Source organism: Hemitrygon akajei, chromosome 17 (assembly GCF_048418815.1).
Source record: "Hemitrygon akajei chromosome 17, sHemAka1.3, whole genome shotgun sequence".
Taxonomy (NCBI): Eukaryota; Metazoa; Chordata; class Chondrichthyes; order Myliobatiformes; family Dasyatidae; genus Hemitrygon; species Hemitrygon akajei.
Window position 1 is genome coordinate 67227662 of NC_133140.1, and position 20698 is coordinate 67248359.

The 20698-nt window shown below is 38.2% G+C and overlaps 1 protein-coding gene across 1 annotated transcript; it reads right to left on the reverse strand.

Moving 5' to 3' along the window:
• Positions 1-3968: 3968 nt before the first annotated feature.
• On the reverse strand, positions 3969-19815 carry hsbp1b (heat shock factor binding protein 1b). The gene is made up of 4 exons (XM_073070324.1): positions 19622-19815; positions 14959-15025; positions 11525-11622; positions 3969-5226 (listed from the first exon to the last, which is right to left on the reverse strand). Exons 1-4 carry the CDS (start codon positions 19664-19666, stop codon positions 5215-5217), a joined length of 222 nt encoding a protein of 73 aa, XP_072926425.1. The 5' UTR covers positions 19667-19815; the 3' UTR covers positions 3969-5214.
• Positions 19816-20698: the final 883 nt, after the last annotated feature.

Genomic DNA, 20698 nt, shown 5'->3' on the forward strand with positions numbered 1-20698 from the left:
AGGCTCCCCTTTTCCCACTCTTTACCTCCTGCCGATCAGCCACTACTTTATCTATACTAGAATCTTTCCTGTAACACCATAGGATAATAGCTTGTTAAGCAGCCGCATGAGTGGCACCTTGCCACAAGCCTTTGAAAATCCAAGTACACTACATCAACTAATTCTTTGTCTATCCTGCTTGTTACTTCTTCAAAGAATTCCAACAGATTTGTCAAGCAAGATTTTTCCCTTGAGGAAACCATGCTAACTACGGCCCATTTGATCATGTGGCTCCAAGTATCCAGAGAACACATCCTTAATAATCGACTCCAACATCTTCCCAACCACTGAGGTCATACTATCTGGCCTACAGTTTCCTTTCTTTTCCCTCTCCTTTCTTGAAGAGTGGAGTGACATTTGTAACTTTCCAGTCTTCTGGAACCATTCCAGAATCTAGTGATTCTTGGAAGATGCTTTCACGATCTCTTCAGCCACATCTTTCAGAACTCTGGGATAAGTCAGCATCTGGTCCAGGCAATTCATCTACCTTTAGACCTTCCAGTTTCACAAGAAACTTCTCTTTTGTTATGGTAACTTCACATACTTCATGCCCCTTGACACCTGGTACTTCCACCATACTGCTAGTGTTTTCCACAGTGAAGACTGATGCAAAAATCCTCTAATATTATTGGCTATTCCATCCTTACCTTCATAATGACTTTTTTAGTTGCCTTCTGTTGGTTTTTAAAAGCTTCCCAATCTTTGAACTTCCCACCAATTTTTGGTCTCTCTTTGGTTACCAGAAGTAGTGGAGGTAGGGACAGTAGAACATTTGAATAAGCATCTGGACAGATGCTTGAATGAACAAGGTAAAGAGGGACATGAAATTAATACAGGCAGATTAAATGATGGTTGACATTGATACAGTGGGTCAAAGAGGCTGTTTCAAAGACACAAGGTTCTTTTTACTGCTTTTTCATTTTCAATTTTTTTTATTGATTTAAGAGAAAAGGATAAATACAAGTCAGACGAGAAGTTATCTCAAATACATATTTCAATAATAGTACAAAGGAATATACACTGTCAAAATCATATATAGTATCGTATTAAGCTAATATAAAGAACCACAACTCTGCTTAACAATTCATAGAAAAAAGACTCAAAAATTTCTATTATTGAAAAACCCCCACTAAACTAACCAAAAACAAAAAAAGGGGACTGGGCAGTCCATTTTAAGGATACAATTAAAAAAAAGGAAAAATCCTTCTGGTCAAATCTGAAACTTCGCAGAGAAGAAAATAAGATTAACTGAAAAAGTAAAAAAAAATTAGATCATATGAAAATATTGAATAAAAGGCCACCAAGTTTGCTCAAATTTAAAAGATGTATCAATCGTCCGTCTTCTAATTTTCTCCAAACTTACATACATAATGGAGGAGAGCCAGAAAAAAAAACAGTAGGTGGATTGGGATCCTTCCAATACAATAGAATAGCTCTCCTAACCAATAAAGTTGAAAAAGCTATCACGCGTTGAGCGGAAGCAGGAACATTTCCTGCTTCCTTTGGAATAATCCCAAAGATTGCCGTAAATGAATTAGGTTGTAAGTCCAAATCTATGACTTTAGATAACATTCTAAAAACATCTCTCCAAAATTTTTTAACTTTATACAGGACCAAAACATATGAGTTAAGGCAGCCACCTCAGTGTTGCATCTATCACAGGTGAGATTTATACTAGAAAAAATATGCGCTAGTTTATCTTTTGACATATGCACCCTGTGCACTATCTTGAACTGAATCAAGGAGTGACGAGAGCAGATAGATGAATTGTTAACTAAATGATAAATTTTATTCCATTGATCATCCGAAAGTGACTCTTTTAAGTTCCAATTCCCAAGCACATTTAACCTTATCATTAGACATAATTCGTAAATTCAATAGCCGTTTATATATAATGGCTATCATTCCTTTTTGAAATGGTTTAAGCTGAAAGATAACATCTATCATATTTGGTAAATGAGCAAATGGGTAATTCGGTAACAAATCACGTAAAATTTCCTGACTTGTAAATATATAAAAAATTGTGCATTAGATATATCATATATATCCACTAGCTGCGAAAAAGACACTAAACAATCATCTAAAAACAAATCTAGAAAAGTTTTTATTCCCTTAGTTCTCCATATTAAAAAGGCCTTATCCAAAATTGATGATTTAAAAATAGTTAAGATGGATATTACTAGAAAGAACAAAGTTATTTAAGTCAAAAAATCTGCATAACTGAAACCAAATTTTTAATGTATGTCTAACAATGGGACTAAGAACTTGTCTACCAATCCTAGAAAACAAAAAAGGAAGAGGAGCTCCCAGTAAAAAAGCCAAAGAAAACCCCCTTACCGAGTTCTCCTCCAAGTCCAACCACGAAGGACAGTCCTGATTATCTATACAGTGAATCCAAAAAGTAATATATATGACTATTAATTGCCCAGTAATAAAATCTAAAGTTTGGTAATGCCAAGCCTCCATCTTTTTTTAATTTTTGCAATAAAAGTTTACTCACTCTAGAACTCTTATTATTCCAGATATATGACAGGATCATAGAATCTATTCTATCAAAAAATGTTTTTGGGAGAAAGGATGGAACAGCTTGAAACGTGTATAAAAATTTCAGTAAAATTGTCACTTATATAGCATTTATTCGACCAATTAACGACATTGTCATAGGCGTCCTTTACTGCTTTTTTATGAGATCATATGTAAAAATGATTAATTTGAATACATTCTGGATAGATGTGGAGACAATTCAGAGATGTGCTCTGAAAACTAATATGCAAAGTGCTCGTTAATGTGAATCTATAAATGATGCTCAAAGGATACAGAGGTAATCACATGTGTAAATACATACATATATATAGCTTTCTTTTAACTTTATTTACAGCAAAATAAATCAACATGGTCCCTGAACAGGCTGCAAATATAGATAATACTGCAAACTCTTCTCACATATTCTATGAGTTTATGCAATTAGTTTTTAAATCTAATCTTCAATCTCAATCAATAGTCAATAATAAACACCTTCGCAGAAAATCAAAAACTTTAAAAATAACTGAAATCAAACTATTCAACAATTAAGAACACTAATACCCAGTTGCTGAGGAAATTAACCCGTATGTTTTATAACAACCACAATAAAAAAATCTGCAGATGCTGGAAATCCAAAGCAACACACAAAATACTGGAGGAACTCAGCAGGCCTGGCAGCATCTATAGGAAAGAGTAAATAGTCAATGTTTCAGACCGAGACCCTTCATCAGGACTGGAAAGGAACAGAAGTCAGAGTAAGAAGGCGGGGGAAAGGGGAGGAAGAAGTACAAGGTGGCAGTTGATAGGAGAGAGAGGAAACATGAATGGGAAAGGGTGAGGGGTGGGGGAATTATCAGAAATCGATGTCTTAGCATGAAACATTGACCATTTACTCTTTCCCATAGATGTTCCCTGGCCTGCTGAGTTCCTCTAGCATTTTGCATTTTGTGTGTGCTGCATGTTTTACCTTTCTCTAAAGGTTAAAACATTAAGAAAAACTAAAACAAACATACACAAGATTTAAAATTCTACCAGTATTGAAACTCTCTTGATAGAGGTGTACATGATGATATAAGGCATAGATTGAGTGGATAGTCAGAGACTTTTTCCCAGAGCAGAAATGGCTAATATGAGGAAGCATAATACATAGAGAGTAGTGAATGTGTGGAACACCAGAGGTGACAGTAGAGGCAGCTATATTAGGGACATTTAAGAAACTCAGATAGGAACGTGGATGATAGAAAAGTGGAGAGCTATATTAGATTGATCTTACAGTCAGTTAAAAAGTTGCCACATCATGGGCTGCAGGGTCTGCAGTGTGCTGTAGTGTTCTATGTTGTTTTTCTAAATACAAGTTCCGAGTTCAGTTTTATGTGGTGAACAGGGAGAGCAGTCAAAACAACCAATGTAGTAACAATGAATTTATTAGTTTATTCTAAAGCTTATAGAACTGTACAAACCAATGTGTTCAAGCCTTTGAGCATGCTTACAGATGGATTAATGATTTATACATTTTATTTCATCTCTGCATCCATTGTTTAATCACTGGGTGGAAATATGCTAGTGAAATGTCAACATTCAAACATCTCAATTTTCAAGGTATAAATATTTAAGATTAGACAATAAAGTGATTGTTTTAAAACACACATTTTTTAACATTCATGTACAGATGCTTAACCAAAATATTATGAAAGGTTATCAGTAATTCTGCTATAATAATTTAGACATGTTTTCTTGAATATCCAAATTAATCATAACGTGCCACTAGTTAAGTTATGAAATACAGCTGTCAAATAAAGGACTTAAGCATTCAAGTAAAACAGTACAACAGAGCTGTGAAATCTTAAACAAAAATACTAATTCACATATGGAATAGTTAGTGAAAAACAATGGACTTTTTGTCACTTGATTTAAGATATCTCGATATTAATACTATGTCCCCATTACAAATCAGATATGATTAAGATGGTTAGAGTTAACAATGAGGAAGAAAAATCAGATAACCATGGATGCAACTTGAGCACAGTTAATCACATTTTTGAGCAATTTCTAAGACAATAAACATTTTGTACAAGCACAAGATGGCAAATGGAATATGGCATCACCATGAAAACAAGCCCAACATGGCATCACCAAACTAATAGCAATTATAACTGCAAGCTTAGGAACAAGATTTGCCAACAATTATGTCATTTTACGTAAGACAACAGGTCATTGACTTTTAATGCCAAAGATAAAACTCATGTGACTGTTTATCTGCATCTCTTACTAAACATTCCAAGTGACAAAAACATAAAAATAATGCATTAAATATACAAACTGGATCTACTACAAAATTGGTTTATAAAAAATGCAGTCCAAATAATTCAAATGCAAATAAACGTAATCAGAAATTGAGTTTTAATTAGACTATTCAAAATTGTCTGAAAAACTGCAAGACCAGATATTCAAATTTTTGAACAAATTTATAATTTGCTAATATCAATTATATTTCAAGCAATAAAAGTGTTTCCTTACAAAAAAAAATCAAATAGAGCTGTAAGCACACCTATAACTGATTTTAAAAATGTACTTTAACACAGCAGAGATTCTTAAAGTAATCAACCTGAACTGGCGTTTGTTGAAAAAGAATCTTCTATCATCCTCATCAGGTTACTTCGGAGCCTGTATAAGGAAAATAATATCATAACTGGAGAAAAAGACTGGAATTATGATGCATAGATCTACAATCCAATGTCTGCATTACCATAGAAAATACCCAAGTTTTGAACACATTTCTAGAATGTTAAAGCACAACTTTAGGGACAGTGTCACCCAAGTAAACTAATGTTTCCATAGCCTCAGAGTATTCAGTGTAAACTAGTTACCACAGCCAATTTTCACCATCATTAAATAGAAGATCTGTGACCTTAAACATGTTTGATTTTACAGCTCATCAGTACATGTCCAATTTTACAGACTGCTAAGCTGAGGACTATTACACATTTCCACTGACCTTAACTTCAATATTTGAAGGCTAATCGGAGATAGTATAGCTTGCTTACTAGTGTAAAAGTCTTTGATATCAGCATAATATTCAGTGGATTGCTAACTACTTAATACACAGTTTAGTATCTTCCAAAGAAAAAAAAGTCACAGGACACTATAGGACAGAAATAGACCCTTCGGCCATTCTAGTCTGTGCTAAACTATTAATCTGTCTAATCCCATCGACCTGCACCTTGACTCTAGTCCTCCATAACCCTTCCATTCATGTACCTATCCAAATTTCTCTTAAATGCTGAAATCAGATCTGCATCCACCTCTTCTGCTGGCAGCTTGTTCCACATTCTGAACTCTCTCTGAGTGAAGAAATTCCACCTCATGTTCTACTTAAACATTTCCCCTTAATGTATAACTTCTAGTTCTAGTTTCACCCAAACTCTTTGGAAAAAAGCCTGCTTGCATTTACTCTATCTATCCTTCTCATTTTCCTATACTTGGGAGTAAAGGCCTAACCTTTTCAACCTTTCCCTATACCTAGGTCCTAAAGTCCTGACAACATCCTTTTAAATTTTCTCTGCACTCTTAATCAGATTGACATCTTTCCTGTAGGTAGATGATCAAAACCCTGCCAACAATCCTCCAAACATCTCATCTCCAATACTCTATACATTGACTAATGAAAGCCAATGTGCCAAGTACATTCTATATGGCTTTATCTATCTGTGACACCACTTTCAAAGAATTTTGGATCTGTATTCCCAGATCCATTTGTTCTACCACAATCCTCAGTGTCCTAACACTCACTGTGCAAGTTCTCCCTTGTTTGTCCTCCTAAAGGGCAACACCTCACACTTGTCTGCATTAAATCCCATCTAACATTTTTCAGCCCATTTTTCCAGCTGGTCCAGATCCAAATTAGTATTACAAATGCTAGTTGTAATACTTCTCCTCACTATTCATTACACCCCCAATCTTGGTATCATCTACAAATTCGCTGTTCTAGTTTACCAGATCATCATCCAGACCATTAATATAGATGACAAATAACGACAAACCCAACACTGATTAACACCACTAGCCACAGGCCTCCAGTCAGAAAGGCAACCATCTACAAACCCCATTTCCAGTTAAGTTGGGATATTTTCCAAAATGCAATAAAAACAAAAATCTGTGATATGTTAATTCACATGAACCTTTATTTAACTGACAAAAGTACAAAGAGAAGATTTTCAATAGTTTTACTGACCAACTTAATTGTATTTTGTAAATATACACAAATTTAGAATTTGATGGCTGCAACACACTCAACAAAAGTTGGGACAGAGTTAAAATAAGATTGAAAAGTGCACAGAGTATTCAAGTAACACCGGTTTGGAAGATTCCACATTAAGCAGGCTAAATGGTAGCAGGTGAGGTATCATGACTGGGTATAAAAGTAGCGTCCATCAAAGGCTCAGTCTTTGCAAGCAAGGATGGGTCGTGGCTCACCCCTTTGTGCCAAAATTCGTGAGAGAATTGTTAGTCAGTTCAAAAGGAACATTTTTCATCGCAAGATTGCAGAGAATTTAGGTCTTTCAACATCTACAGTACATAATATTGTGAAAAGCTTCAGAGAATTCAGAGACATCTCAGTGCATAAAGGACAAGGTCAGAAACCACTGTTGAAAGCGCGTGATCTTTGAGCCCTCAGGTGGCACTGCCTAAGAAACCGTCATGCTACTGTGACAATTATAGCCACCTGGGCTCGGGAGTACTTCGGAAAACCATTGTCACTTAACACGGTCCATCGCTGCATCCAGAAATGCAACTTGAAACTGTATTACGCAAGGAGGAAGCCATACATCAGTGCTACGCAGAAACGCCGGCGAGTTCTCTGGGCCCAAGCTCATCTCAGATGGACCAAATGACTGTGGAACTGTGTGCTATGGTCAGATGAGTCCACATTTCAGCTAGTTTTCGGAAAAAACGGGCATCGAGTTCTCCGTGACAAAGATGAAAACGACCATCCTGATTGTTATCAGCGAAAGGTGCAAAAGCCAGCATCTGTGATGGTATGGGGGTGCATCAGTGCCCACCGCATGGGTGAGTTGCATGTATGTGAAGGTACCATTGACTCTGAGGCGTATATTAGGATTTTAGAGAGACATATGTTGCTATCAAGGCGACGTCTCTTCCCGGGACGTCCATGCTTATTTCAGCAGGACAATGCCAGACCACATGCTGCACGGGCTAGAACAGCATGGCTTTGTAGACACAGAGTGCGTGTGCTTGACTGGCCTGCTGCCAGTCCAGATCTATCTCTTATTGAAAATGTATGGCGCATCATGAAGAGGAGAATCAGACAACGGAGACCACCGACTGTTGAGCAGCTGAAGTCTGATATCAAGCAAGAATGGACAAAATTTCCAATTGCAAATCTACTACAATTAGTATCCTCAGTTCCAAAACGATTAAAAAGTGTTATTAAAAGGAAAGGTGATGTAACACAATGGTAAACATGCCTCTGTTCCAACTTTTGTTGAGTGTGTTGCAGCCATCAAGTTCTAAATTTGTGTATATTTACAAAATACAATTAAGTTGGTCAGTAAAACTATTGAGAATCTTTTCTTTGTACTTTTATCAGTTAAATAAAGGTTCACGTGAATTAACATTTCACAGATTTTTGTTTTTATTGCATTTTGGAAAATATCCCAACTTTTCTGGAAATGGGGTTTGTACTACCACACTCTGACTTCTCTTATGAAGTCACTACATGCATTGAAAGGGAGAAAAAAACTACAACCTTGAGAATCCCTACAGCATCTGGGATATGGTATCACAGCATACTATGATTAATGTCTCAGAGGCCAACGTCAAAATATCTTTCAAGAGAATGAACCCTTCCTAGGTGTCAAGCCTTGATGGTATACCCGGTAGTGCTCTGAAAACCTGTGCCAAACCACTGGCAGGAGTGTTCAAGGACATCTTCATTGTTCCAGTCGTAAGTTCCCATCTGCTTCAAAGGATGACAATCATACCAGTAACCAAGAAGAGCAGGGCCTGCTGCTTTAACAACTATTGCCCAGTGGCATTCACATCTACTGTGATGAAGTGATTTAGGTTATAGGTCAACTCCTGCCTTAGCAAGGACCTGGACCCACTGCAATTTGCCTAGCGTCACAATAAGCCAACAGGCTCCCTACTTGACCTTAAATATTACTATTCTCCAGTTGATCCATGTCAGGCTGCTGCTTACTGATTACAGCTCAGCGTTCAACCCCGTCATTTCCTTAGTTCTAATCATCAAGCTCCAAAACCTGGGCCTCTGAACCTCCCTCTGAAACTGGATCTTTGACTTCCTCATTGGGAGACTATAGTCTGTGCAGGTCAGAAATAACATCTCCTCTTCGCTGACAGTTAAAACTCATGCACCTCAAGGATGCACACTTAGTCCACTGCTCTACTCTCTCTACACCAGTGATTGTGTGGTTACACGCAGCTCAAACACCATCTACAAATTTGCTGATGACACAATTATTGGAGGCAGAATTTCAGATGATGATGAGGTACTTTACAGGAGTGAAACTGATTAGGTGGTTAAGTAGTGTTGCAACAACAACTCAACCTCAGTGAGACTAAACAAATGATTGTGTACTTCAGAAAGGGGAAGCTGAGGGAAGACAAATCAGTCCTATATGAGGGATCAGAAGTGAAGTGTAGGTAGATTCAAGTTCCTGGGTGTCAACATCTCTGAAGATCTATCCTGGGAACAACTTATTGATGCAATTACAAAGGCACGACAACAGTGGTGTTTCATTATAAGTCTGTGGAGACTTGACATGTCATCAAAGACACTAGCAAATTTTAATATATGTGCCTGGAGTAATTGATTGCATCACCCTCTGGTATAAAGGGGTCAATGCACAGGATCGGAAAAAGCCGCAGGAAAGTGTAAACTCAGCCAGCTTCATCATGGGCACTAGCCTCCCCACCACCCAGGACATGCCCTCTTATCATTGTTCCCATCAGGGAGAAGATACAGAAACCTGAAGACAATTCAATGTTTCAGGAACAGCTTCTTCCCCTCCGCCATCAGATTTCTAAATGGACACTGAACCCATGAACTCTTCCTCAGAATTTTATCCCACACTCTGTGTGGGTGTGTACACATACACACACATACACTTATATTATTTATAATATTAAACCTGATTCTGACTCTTCATCAAAAACCAGGGAGAGAGAACAATTCCAGATACTCCAATTCCCAGGTTGACAGGCTTGCCATACATGGGGAGACTTCACCTAAGTAGACACCTCTAAAGTTTAAAGGAATAAAAAATATCTCCTGGATCCTTATGAAGTTCTTAATTTGTAACAGGATAGATAAGGTAGCTCCAGGGAGGAAATATCCCTTGTCCAATAAGTCGAGAACTAAAATGAGGAGTAGGCCACTTAGGACCATTTGGTAGGAGAATGCTCTTCTTTCAAAGGGTGGTGAATGTTTGGAATTCTCTACCTATACGGTTGTGGAGGCTCAGGCTTTGAGTTCACTAAAAAGTTAACATTTAACTTAAGTAAAAATAACTTCTTAACTAACCCTTTCTCCATTGGTTCACTCTCCTCTCCTATCAGATTCCTACTTTACAAGCCCTTTGTCCTTTCCACCTATCACCTCCCAGCTTCTTTCTTCATCCCTCCCTCCCCCACTCACCTGGCTTCATCTATCACTTTCAAACTTGTCCTCCTTCCCCTCTCACCACCTTTTTATTCTGGCATCTTCCCCCTTCTTTTCCAGTCCTGATAAAGATCCATGATCTGTGTCAGAGAAATACAGCACAGAAACAGACCCTTTGGCCTACCGGATCTACACTGAATATTAAGTACTCACTTACAATACACTATCCTAACGAGTTTTTCCACATTCCCATCAGCTCTTCCCCAACCCGAGATTCTAGCACTCACCTATACACTGCAGTGAAGTTACACTGGTCATGTAACCTAGCAACTGCCATAATTTTGGGATATGAGATGAAACTGGAGCACTCAGGGGAAACCACGTGGTTACAGAGAAAATGTGAAAAAATCTGCATAACATAGGAACTGAAGGCTAGGAGACCCTCTACCAGCTGCACCACTGGTCCACATGAAGCTGCTTCTGTCTTGCACAGGTGGGCATTGTTTTTTGCACGTAATACCAGCATCACAAATGAAATACATCCCAATGAATGTACATATGCATTTTCACTATAAATCCTAGAATATCAAAGGTGAATCACAAACACGAGGAAATCTGCAGATGCTGGAAATTCAAACAACACACACAAAATGCTGGTGGAACACAGCAGGCCAGGCAGCATCTATAGGAAGAAGTACAGTCAACGTTTCGGGCCGAGACCCTTCGTCAGGATTAACTGAATATCTCTTCTTTCAGTTAATCCTGACGAAGGGCCTTGGCCCGAAACGTCGACTGTACTTCTTCCTATAGATGCTGCATGGCCTGGTGCGTTCCACTAGCATTTTGTGTGTGTTGCTTATATCAATGGTGAGTGAGTGATTCCATCAAAAGTACAGGTGAATGTATTCATCTGAAAATGATGCATATAGTTAAGGATTATGCTAATGTAACACAAGCCACCCTCAACAAAGAGGAAGTCAATAATGAAATAAGCTGTATTCATTATTTATAAAATTAAACTACAGTGGTTTGTTACCGATAATTAACTTTTTTTTGTATTTGCCTCTTACAGTCGCCAGTACTTCCAGACATAGATTCCTGGCACACAGTGGCATTATCAAATTAAATTACTGAATAGATGTACTGATTTTTTTTTAAATTTTGAATCTTGGATTATTTTGGATACTGATATATGTTTATCTATTGATTATGCAGAATTAACTGAAGAAAAACAGCCAACTAACTCTGAACTATTTGAAGTTGACTCATTCTAAGAGGGAGAAGCAGACCAGGACGCAAAGATTTTTAAAAACTTCATACCTTATTTTCTCCTGCTTCGATTTCTTCAACACCTGCTTGTGTCATCAGGTCAGCAATGTTTTTCTCCAAATCATCAATGCGAGCACTCATCTCATCGAGTGAAAATTGTCAAGGAAGTCTAATTCTTTAAGCATTTATATTTTTAGGGAACATTAAATATTTGCTCAACAAAGGAATGTCATCAAATCATGGAAACTGCTATGAAGAATAAAAAGCAACCGAAATCCAGAGATTAGATAAAAACCATTAGAATCACTCCAAAACCCAATTTCAGAATTACAAAGAAAGTTTGGTTGCTAACTGCTTACTCAATTTACATAGCTTTCAGAGGTTCATGTACAAAGAACATCCAAGTCCCTTAGAACATCAACCCTCTCGCAACTTACAAATTTTTGTAGCAACCTTTGAACAGACAAACAGACACGTCATCCATCACAATCTTCTACCTCACATTCATTTTCCACCATTTAACCCCATCCCTCAATTCTCTTTATCCAAACACCCACCAATCTAACTGTTTCCCCCAATGAACTCAATGCTCCATAGCTCCCTGGGATAGAGAAGTTCAGGAATCCTACAGGAAGATATCTTTACACCCACACTCAAATCTTATTGTAATGGGAGCCAATCTACCATTCACCATCCTCATTGCTTACTGCACTAACAAGTTAACTTTCAAGTACATACACAAGGATAACAGGTAGCTCCCACTACCTGTTAAATGTACCCAATGGCAATCATCTCAAATAGCCTCTGACAACCAAGTCCAGCTCCTGGCTTCACAAGTGGCTTAGCTACTAAGCCGGACTGAATGATTTCTACTGACAGCAGAAGGAGCAAAGGTGGGTTACTGGCACCCGAAAAACAGTTGCTTCAGACTGATGGGCCTTGTCACCCATTGTTGGCAGCTCATCTGAGGGAAGGAAAACTGATCTCAAACCTCCACTGCCTTGCAGTTGCACCCACTCATGGGGAACACTTCTGGAGTACACGCAGAGGAAAACTCTGGAGGTGGAATCTCTAAGACAGTCCTACATTTTGTTCAACGCTGCCTGGCAACTCCTACAAGGCTGCTGGTGTCAAACTGTATCAGTCACTGCCATCTCACTGGACTCATCAGCTGTGTGGAGAGGGGGTCCCTGCTGAATGGGCAACAGCTTGCTCTCCATAATGTGCTGCAATGGCTTGCATATTACTTAGACACTATGGAGCAAAGTCCATGGTCAAGTCTGACCAACAGAAGGCCTCACACAAGGACATCTAGATCTTTTTGAAAATGACTGTTTCACCAATTGATAACCACTTAAATATATTTTACGTTTCTGATTGGACTAAGTAAATAACCTTTTTCTTCCCCTGCATTATATTGAATTTAGCACATTCTTGATCGCTTGTCTACATTCTTTGAAGCATTTCTGCAGTCTCCACACAATCAACTTGGCTACTCAGCTTTGTATCATTAACAAATTGGAAAACATCACCCAAATCCTGGATATAGATTGTGAACAGTTGTAGTCCCAGCAACACTCTGCAGCACCCTACCATTTACAGTTTATCCAAAGAAAGAACCCATTTTACAAAAACGTTAACTCCTCAACCCATAATACATTACCTCCATATCTAATACATTAAATTACATTACCATGCAATCTAATGTCATATAATTGTGTGGCATCTATCAAAAGTCTTCTGAAAATCTAAATACACATCAATTCATACTTATTTTGTGAATTACATCCTTTAAATAAAGTTATCAAACAAGTTTTCCCTTTCATAAATCTATCTTGATTCTGCCTAATCTTATTATTATATTCCAAGTCCTTAAAAGATTCCAATATTTTCCCTGCTACACAAAATACTCTGCAGATGCTGGGATCAAAGCAACACGCACAACACGCTGGAGGAACTCAGCTCCAAACCAATACTGGTACTGCTCCCCAACTTCTCCTTCACTACATTGACAATATTGGTGCTGCTTTCTGCACCCATGCTGAGCTCATCAATTTCATTAACTTTGCCTCTAACTTCCACCCAGCCCTCAAATTCACTTGGTCCACCTCGGACACTTCTCTTCCCTTTCTTGATCTCTCGGTTTCCATCTCTGGAGACTGTCCACTGACATCTTCTATAAATCCACTGACTCTCATAAATACTTCGACTATACCTCTTCTCACCCTGCCACATGCAAAAATGCTATTCCCTATTCCCAGTTCCTCCATCTCCACCGCATCTGCTCCCAGGATGAGGCTTTCCGTTCCGGGACATCTCAAATGTCCTCTTTCTTTAAGGATCGTGGTTTTCCTTCTGGCGTCATCAATGATGCCCTCACCTGCATCTCCTCCATTTCCCGCACTTCAGCCCTCACCCCATCCTCCCGTCACCACAACAGGGACAGAGTTCCACTTCCCCTCACCAACCACCCCACCAGCCTCTGGATTCAGCACATTATCCTCCGCAACTTCCACCACCTTCAACAGGACCCCACCAATAAGCATTTCTTTCCCTTTTTACCCCTCTCCGTTTTCTGCAGGGATCATTCCCTCCGCGACTCCACACGTCCCTCCCCACGGATCTCCCACCTTATCCCTGTAAGCGTAACTGCTACACCTGTCCCTACACCTCCTCTCTTACCACCATTCAGGGCCCCAAACAGTCCTCCCAGGTGAAGCAACACTTCTGTTGGAGTCATCTATTGCATCGGTGCTCCTGGTACAGCACCCTGCTGAGTTCCTCCAGCGTGTTGTGCGTGTTGATTTTCTCTACTACACTTTGTAAAGTGTTCACATTGATTGTAACAGATTGGGATGGAGCAATTCTGAAAACTATGGCATTTTGGAGAATGAACCCACTGCACCCACTGTCTTTACAGCCACCTCCTTAAAAAGTCTTGGCAAAGTGGTGTTCAGTTTTACACCCCTTTAAATTCTTCACCATTAGTTTTATTTAACTAATGCTGTTTTTAAAATTTCCTCATCTATTTTGTCAACAGTGTATCACATTTATCAAGGCATTTGCATTAGATGTAAATTCTCTCTTCATCAGAACTTTATGACTATGCTACATCAATTCTTGAAGACTTCTGTTGTTTAAAGAAAGCCCACAGAGCCACCAATGAAAATGTATTGGGTTTCAGATACCATTCAAAGACCCTTAGCTTAAGAAGCAAACCTTACCACAATTTGAGAGCTCTTAGGATGCTTATTGCACCAAATTTCCTTTAAGGTTTTACTATTCTACGTAGTATTTCTGTTTGCACAAAATTCACATTATATAAATTAAACACAAAATTGAGGTGCCATGATAAATGTGGATTACAGAATTACAAAGCACTTGCAGCACAGAAACAACCCTAAACTGTTTTCAAAGCTCCTCACATCCCTGTTCTAGAGCTAAAAGTACACATACTGAAACTTTGCCTTTAAAAGCAAGGATATTTCTACCAATGATCTGGTCAGACATTGTTTGGAATTTGTCCTGCATCTGTTGGAGGAGTGTGGTAACCTGCAAAATACAAATGAATTATGTTTTAGGACCTTGCAGCTGATTAAAAATGCCAAAACTTGCTCTATGTTTTCTACTAGGAAAGTATTCCAATTGGCAGGCAGCTGACATACTAATAGTACCTAAATTCTCCTCTGAAATGGCAGCTTAGATTACGACCAAATCTTTGACTGCTACTGAAAATGTACAAATCATCTGACTCAGAAACCAGTGTGATCACTGAGCCATAATAGGCACATAGGCTAAGCAAGACCTGTCTGCACTAATTTCTAGAAGATGTATTGACCAAATGGATAAAATATTGAAGAACTAACAACGGAGCACAAAGACTCTGCTTCTGATAGACAAAACAAAGATATAGAAATCAGAGAAATATTCTCCTTGAATTGTAATTACAATACATAAACAAGTCAAAGTTAAAAGACAAAAGTATTAATAACCATGTATGTGATATCTGTATTTCACAGTGGTTTTGGACTGAAGGCACAATTGAGGAAGAAATATGGAAATTTCCTAGGCACCCGCAAATAGGATGTAGAGAAAATGATGAGAATGAGCAGGTAAGGTACAGACACAGGCTCAATATAGAAAAATCAAACTACTATGAGGGAATTAGAATAAAGTAACAATGCATAGCTGGAAAATACTAAAAGGAGTTGAAATTACAGATGTTCTCCATATCCTGTCAATCTTCCAGTATAAGAACTAAAAATACAAATAAAGAATTCTTTGATTTCTTTGTTTCTAGATGCTTAGAATCAAAAACAGAAGAAATAGTCCAGTACTGCACTATATGCCTGAAAATACAAGAAAGCAGGTTAGGAGAAAGAGTGTATTTGGAGAATACTAACCAAAAGGAGCTGAATTAAATGGAACTATACCTTACTGTTATTAATCTCTGGATTATTACCTGGGCCATTTGCAATTTGAAGAACAGATAATAATACTAAAAAAAAAACATATATACGTTTCCATAGCTCTGGGAGGGGTTCTATTTCAGGCGTCATTACATCAGGAGTAAAACAGGGGTGATTCCACTTGTCTACGTGCGTTCTTGTACAGAAAAGAGAGGGATGCCTAAAACGCAGTCACAATGTTGATTGTAAAACAAAATGAAAAGAGACCAGTCTAATAGAAAACATATTTTCATTTCAACAGACAATGGGAAAAATAAAACATGTGAATTAAAATAACAGGGACAAAAGACAAGCATTAGATCAGAAGGAATATTTTGGATCTACAGCACAAGCAAGCAGTCACTCAAGTACTTGAAATACAAGAAACAAATGAATAAACTGCAAATGCATATTCAGCTTGGAGAGTATAACACAGCAGATATCACTAAAACTTCAACAAGGTGGCTCGGTGTTAAGGGAACCAAATACACGAGGCTGCAATATGTCCTTGAATTTAGGAAAATGATGGTGATAAGAAAAGTTCTGGGGTGGGGGTGGGGCTGTGGTAGGAATAGCAATGAAATCACTTCAAAGGTTATGATTTGTTTGTGAATCAAAGAAATATTTAAGATTCCTAAGGCAATTGTATATGGGCACCTTGTAGTAGTTGTGAAGCAAAAATCTGGAAATGAAGAGGTTAAACACGTCTACAGAAACAGACAGCAGTGTTAATGAGGGATTTTAAATTTAATATGGATTAGGAACAGACTAGATTATACCTGTGTTATCAGGATAGCTTAATAACAGTGTCCTTGAACAACCAAGGACAGCCAAATTAGATTTGGTCTGAGCCTAATTTAATTAACAGCCTGACAATATATGAATATTTATGATATTTTGATTGCTTACATTTTCATATCATGTACAAAAAGGAAATACACGAAACTGCCCCCCAAGATTTGAGTTTTACGGAAAGTTGACCAGAGAGAGCCAAGTAAGTTGGATAAATCTGTTAATGAGCATAAATGACAAGAACAAATGAATTTCAGGGAAGAATCAAGAACACTGCAGATGCTCTGGCGAAAGGTTCACATAGCATCCCCATCCTAATGCTTTTCCATTTTGATGTTATTCTATTATGGACTAAAACAAAAGACTGAAGTATTTTCTAAATGGTAAAAAGAAAATGGTGGTGTAGTAGCATCCACAGCAGACTGAGGCGAATGGTCCTGGGCTCAAATCTGGCTAGCACCTTGCATGCTTTCCATCTGTCCTGGTCCGAGTGTCGAGCTGGCAAATGGGCCTCGTAATAAAGACAAAAATGCTAAAAATACAGCAAGGTTGCTGCCCCATGAGCCACAAGGAACGGAAAGGAATAACAAAAAAGTTAAAACAGTAAAGATCTAGTTGAGTCTATACTGATAGTTCAATAATTTCCATGACATTTTATCAAAAAGACTAATGGAGCAGTGAAATGGAATATAAGGGGTAGACAGTAAACTAAGGAAATATCAACCCTTGTTATACTGCATCTGAGGAAAGGGGTATTGGCACTGGAAACAGAGCAGCATACATTTATCAAAATAATAACCAGGTTATGTGAAGATTGAACTATAAGGAAAGGATTCATCAACTAGGGTCATATTCATTTGGATTTCTTGTATGACTGCTTGCTTGCTTCACGTGAAATGTAATGTACATTTAAGAGTAATTAGGCAAATAAATATTCAAAATGAGAAACTTTGCATTCAGAGGCAAGGTAAGAAGATTTCTATTAATTGAAGTCTTGCAAATAAAAGCAAAATGTGTGCATTTCCACACTGGAACATTCTATCATTCTAGATATGTAAAACAATTTGCTTTGGAATAGTGTCTATTCAACAGGATATCATTTATTTTGTGCATTGCTGATGTACTCTGGAAATCAGGAAAATTGGCAAAATTAATTTTCATTACAGAGTCAAGACAATTTTATCATTAGTCATAAAATTGTGCCCAGCCCAATAATAGTTGTATTAGGTTATATTCCCCCTACCAACTTGAAGTGTATCATTTAAAAAAATCCATACCCTGAACAAAATGTTCTATACAAGGGCTAATTATTTGCATTTGTAAGAACTTGGAGGATGAGAAGATTGAGATTACACAATGGAAGTGCAAAGAAACACAGGGACTTTTGTATAAACTTCCAAAGGTCCCTGAAGACAATACTACAAGTAGATGACCTTATTAAGCAGACCATAGAATATAAGACCAGAGATGTTATGTCATACAAAATATTTGCTGTAACTGGACTAGATTTTAGGAAGGACGTAATTGTACTTTAAAGGAATCGGAGTTGATTCACTAGGGTTTTGCCAGGATGGGCCAGATTTGTCTTCTTTGGAGCAGATGGGATACCTAATGGGAATACAAAATTATAAGGGAAATAGATAGGTATGACTGATAGTGAGAAATATTTCCCCTTAGCAGAGATGTTGAAAACCTGAAGGCTTAAGTTAAAGAAGAATTAGAAGGGATTAAAGGAAGACACTACCCAAGTAGTGGAGATAGGTAGTTCACAGCATTCCAGTATTTAAAATCTGAAACTTCACCACGCTATGGGCCAAGTGCTGGAAGACAACATTGACCGAATTGATATTTAATGTTCAGCATGGGCACAATGAATCAGTCTGTTTCCATGCTATATGGTTATTTGATTCTATAACTGCTTATCCTTAACTGACTTGGAAAAATTTCTGATCAAGAACCTTCCCGTGTTACTGAAGTGATTCCATAATACCATTAAGATCGGGAGTTCAGGATTTATTCCGTGAAAATGTAGAAAGATAATTATATTTCCAAATCAGGGTGGTATTCAACATGGAGGGGAATAGGCAGGTGATGCCCCATTATGTCCACTACCCATATCTTCCTTTTTGTGGGAAGAAAGTGGTTTGAGAGACACTAGTCAAGGAATCTAGACTGGTAACTGTAATGGTACAGATTCAAAGGAAAATTTCAAAGTCTTGAGGGAGAAGGAAAAATGGAGAGGATGAGGCCCAAGTGGAGCATAAACACCAACGTGCACTAGCTGGGCCAAGCATCCCACTTTGTGCTATATGTCCAGCATAATCCTATATAGATCCCTTTTATACCCAAGGCATATAATTTTGAGACAACACCACAAACACAGATAATCAACTACAGGGAAATGCATCTTTCAGAAAGGTAGCAAAGAATTGTATCCACTGCCAGCAAACTTGGATACGGTTCTTTTTATTCACCAAAACAAAATACTGTATTCAAAAAGAAATTTGCACGTTAGCCCACTATGTTTTTTTTTTAAATCGGCTGATGGAAGTGTATATTGTGCATAAAAATCCGTATGAATATGGAGACCGGGCCTTATTTTACAACATTAGAATCAGGATCAGGTTTGTTATCACCGGCATGTGACGTGAAATTTGTTCATATTAAATGGCAGTTTCCCTAAAACCTTTACAGAAATACTCCAACGTACAAATTATTTTGCACACGTTGTGTTAGCCCCAGTTCCTTGGTCGCAAGACACGGTTGAGCGAATCTGCAGCCAAGGAAACAAATGTGAAAGAGACGCGGAGTGGGGAGCGGCCTACGTTCGCCGTCGCTCTTGCCTCAACCCAGCCGGACGGTCGCCTGACCACGGCTCTGCCTGCCTCCCTCCGCCTTACTCACTCACCACAGCGGTCAGATCCTGAACCGTCTTTGGGTCGGTCTCCGACATCCCGAGTGTTTTTTGCCCTCAAACACACACAGCCTCCACCTGCAAGACCGTTACCACAACAACTCTTCACGACAAGTTCGTTCCTCTCTACGTCACTGCCAAACTCTCGCGAAAATTCACCAGTCGTCCGCGGCCTCCTGGGAGTCGTAGTTCCATATCGGGGGGGCTTCTGGTGATGATTCCAACCTCCAATGGAAAAGGTTGCGTATTCAGAGAGTTAATAATTGTGGGTATATGCCAATAACTTATAAAATACAATCATTTACAGAGCACATTTAAAAACTATAAAGGTCAGTCACAGTCTTGTACAATAGAAACTCAAATCCATTATCAAGTAGGGAATAATCAGAGAAAAGGCATCAAGATATTGAACTATAGTTCCAGTCGTTAATGAAAGAAAGCAGATGAGACAGCATACAAAGAAGAGAAACAACAAACATCCTGAATATGCTCCCTAGAACAGAAAGTTAAAATAATTAAGGCATTCTTTACTGCAAACACTAAAATATCATCTGGACCAGCAGGAAAAATTGGCTGAAAAATTGCAGATGGAATTTAATGTAGACAATTGCAAGTTGTCACACTTCCATAGGACCAATCAAGGTAGGTCTTACACAGTGATCAGTAGGACATAGAGGAATGCAATACCACAAAGGGATTTGGGAATACAGGTCCATAATTCATTGAAATTGCCATCACAGGTAGATAGGGTTGTAAAGAAAGCTTTTGACACACAGGCCTTTATGGATAAAAGTACTGAGTACAGAAGATGGGATGTTGTATTTAAGTTTTTATAAGATGTTGGTAAAGCCTAATTTGGAGTATTGTGTGCAGTTTTCTACCTACAGGAAAGATGTAAACAAGATTGAGAGAGTATAGACAAATTTTATAATGATGTTGCTGGGTCTGGAGAACCTGAGTTGTAAGGAAAGATTGAATACATTAGGACTTTATTCCTTGGAACATAGAAGACTGAGAGGAGATATGATGAAGTTGTACAAAATTATGAGGGCTATAGACAGGTTAAATGCA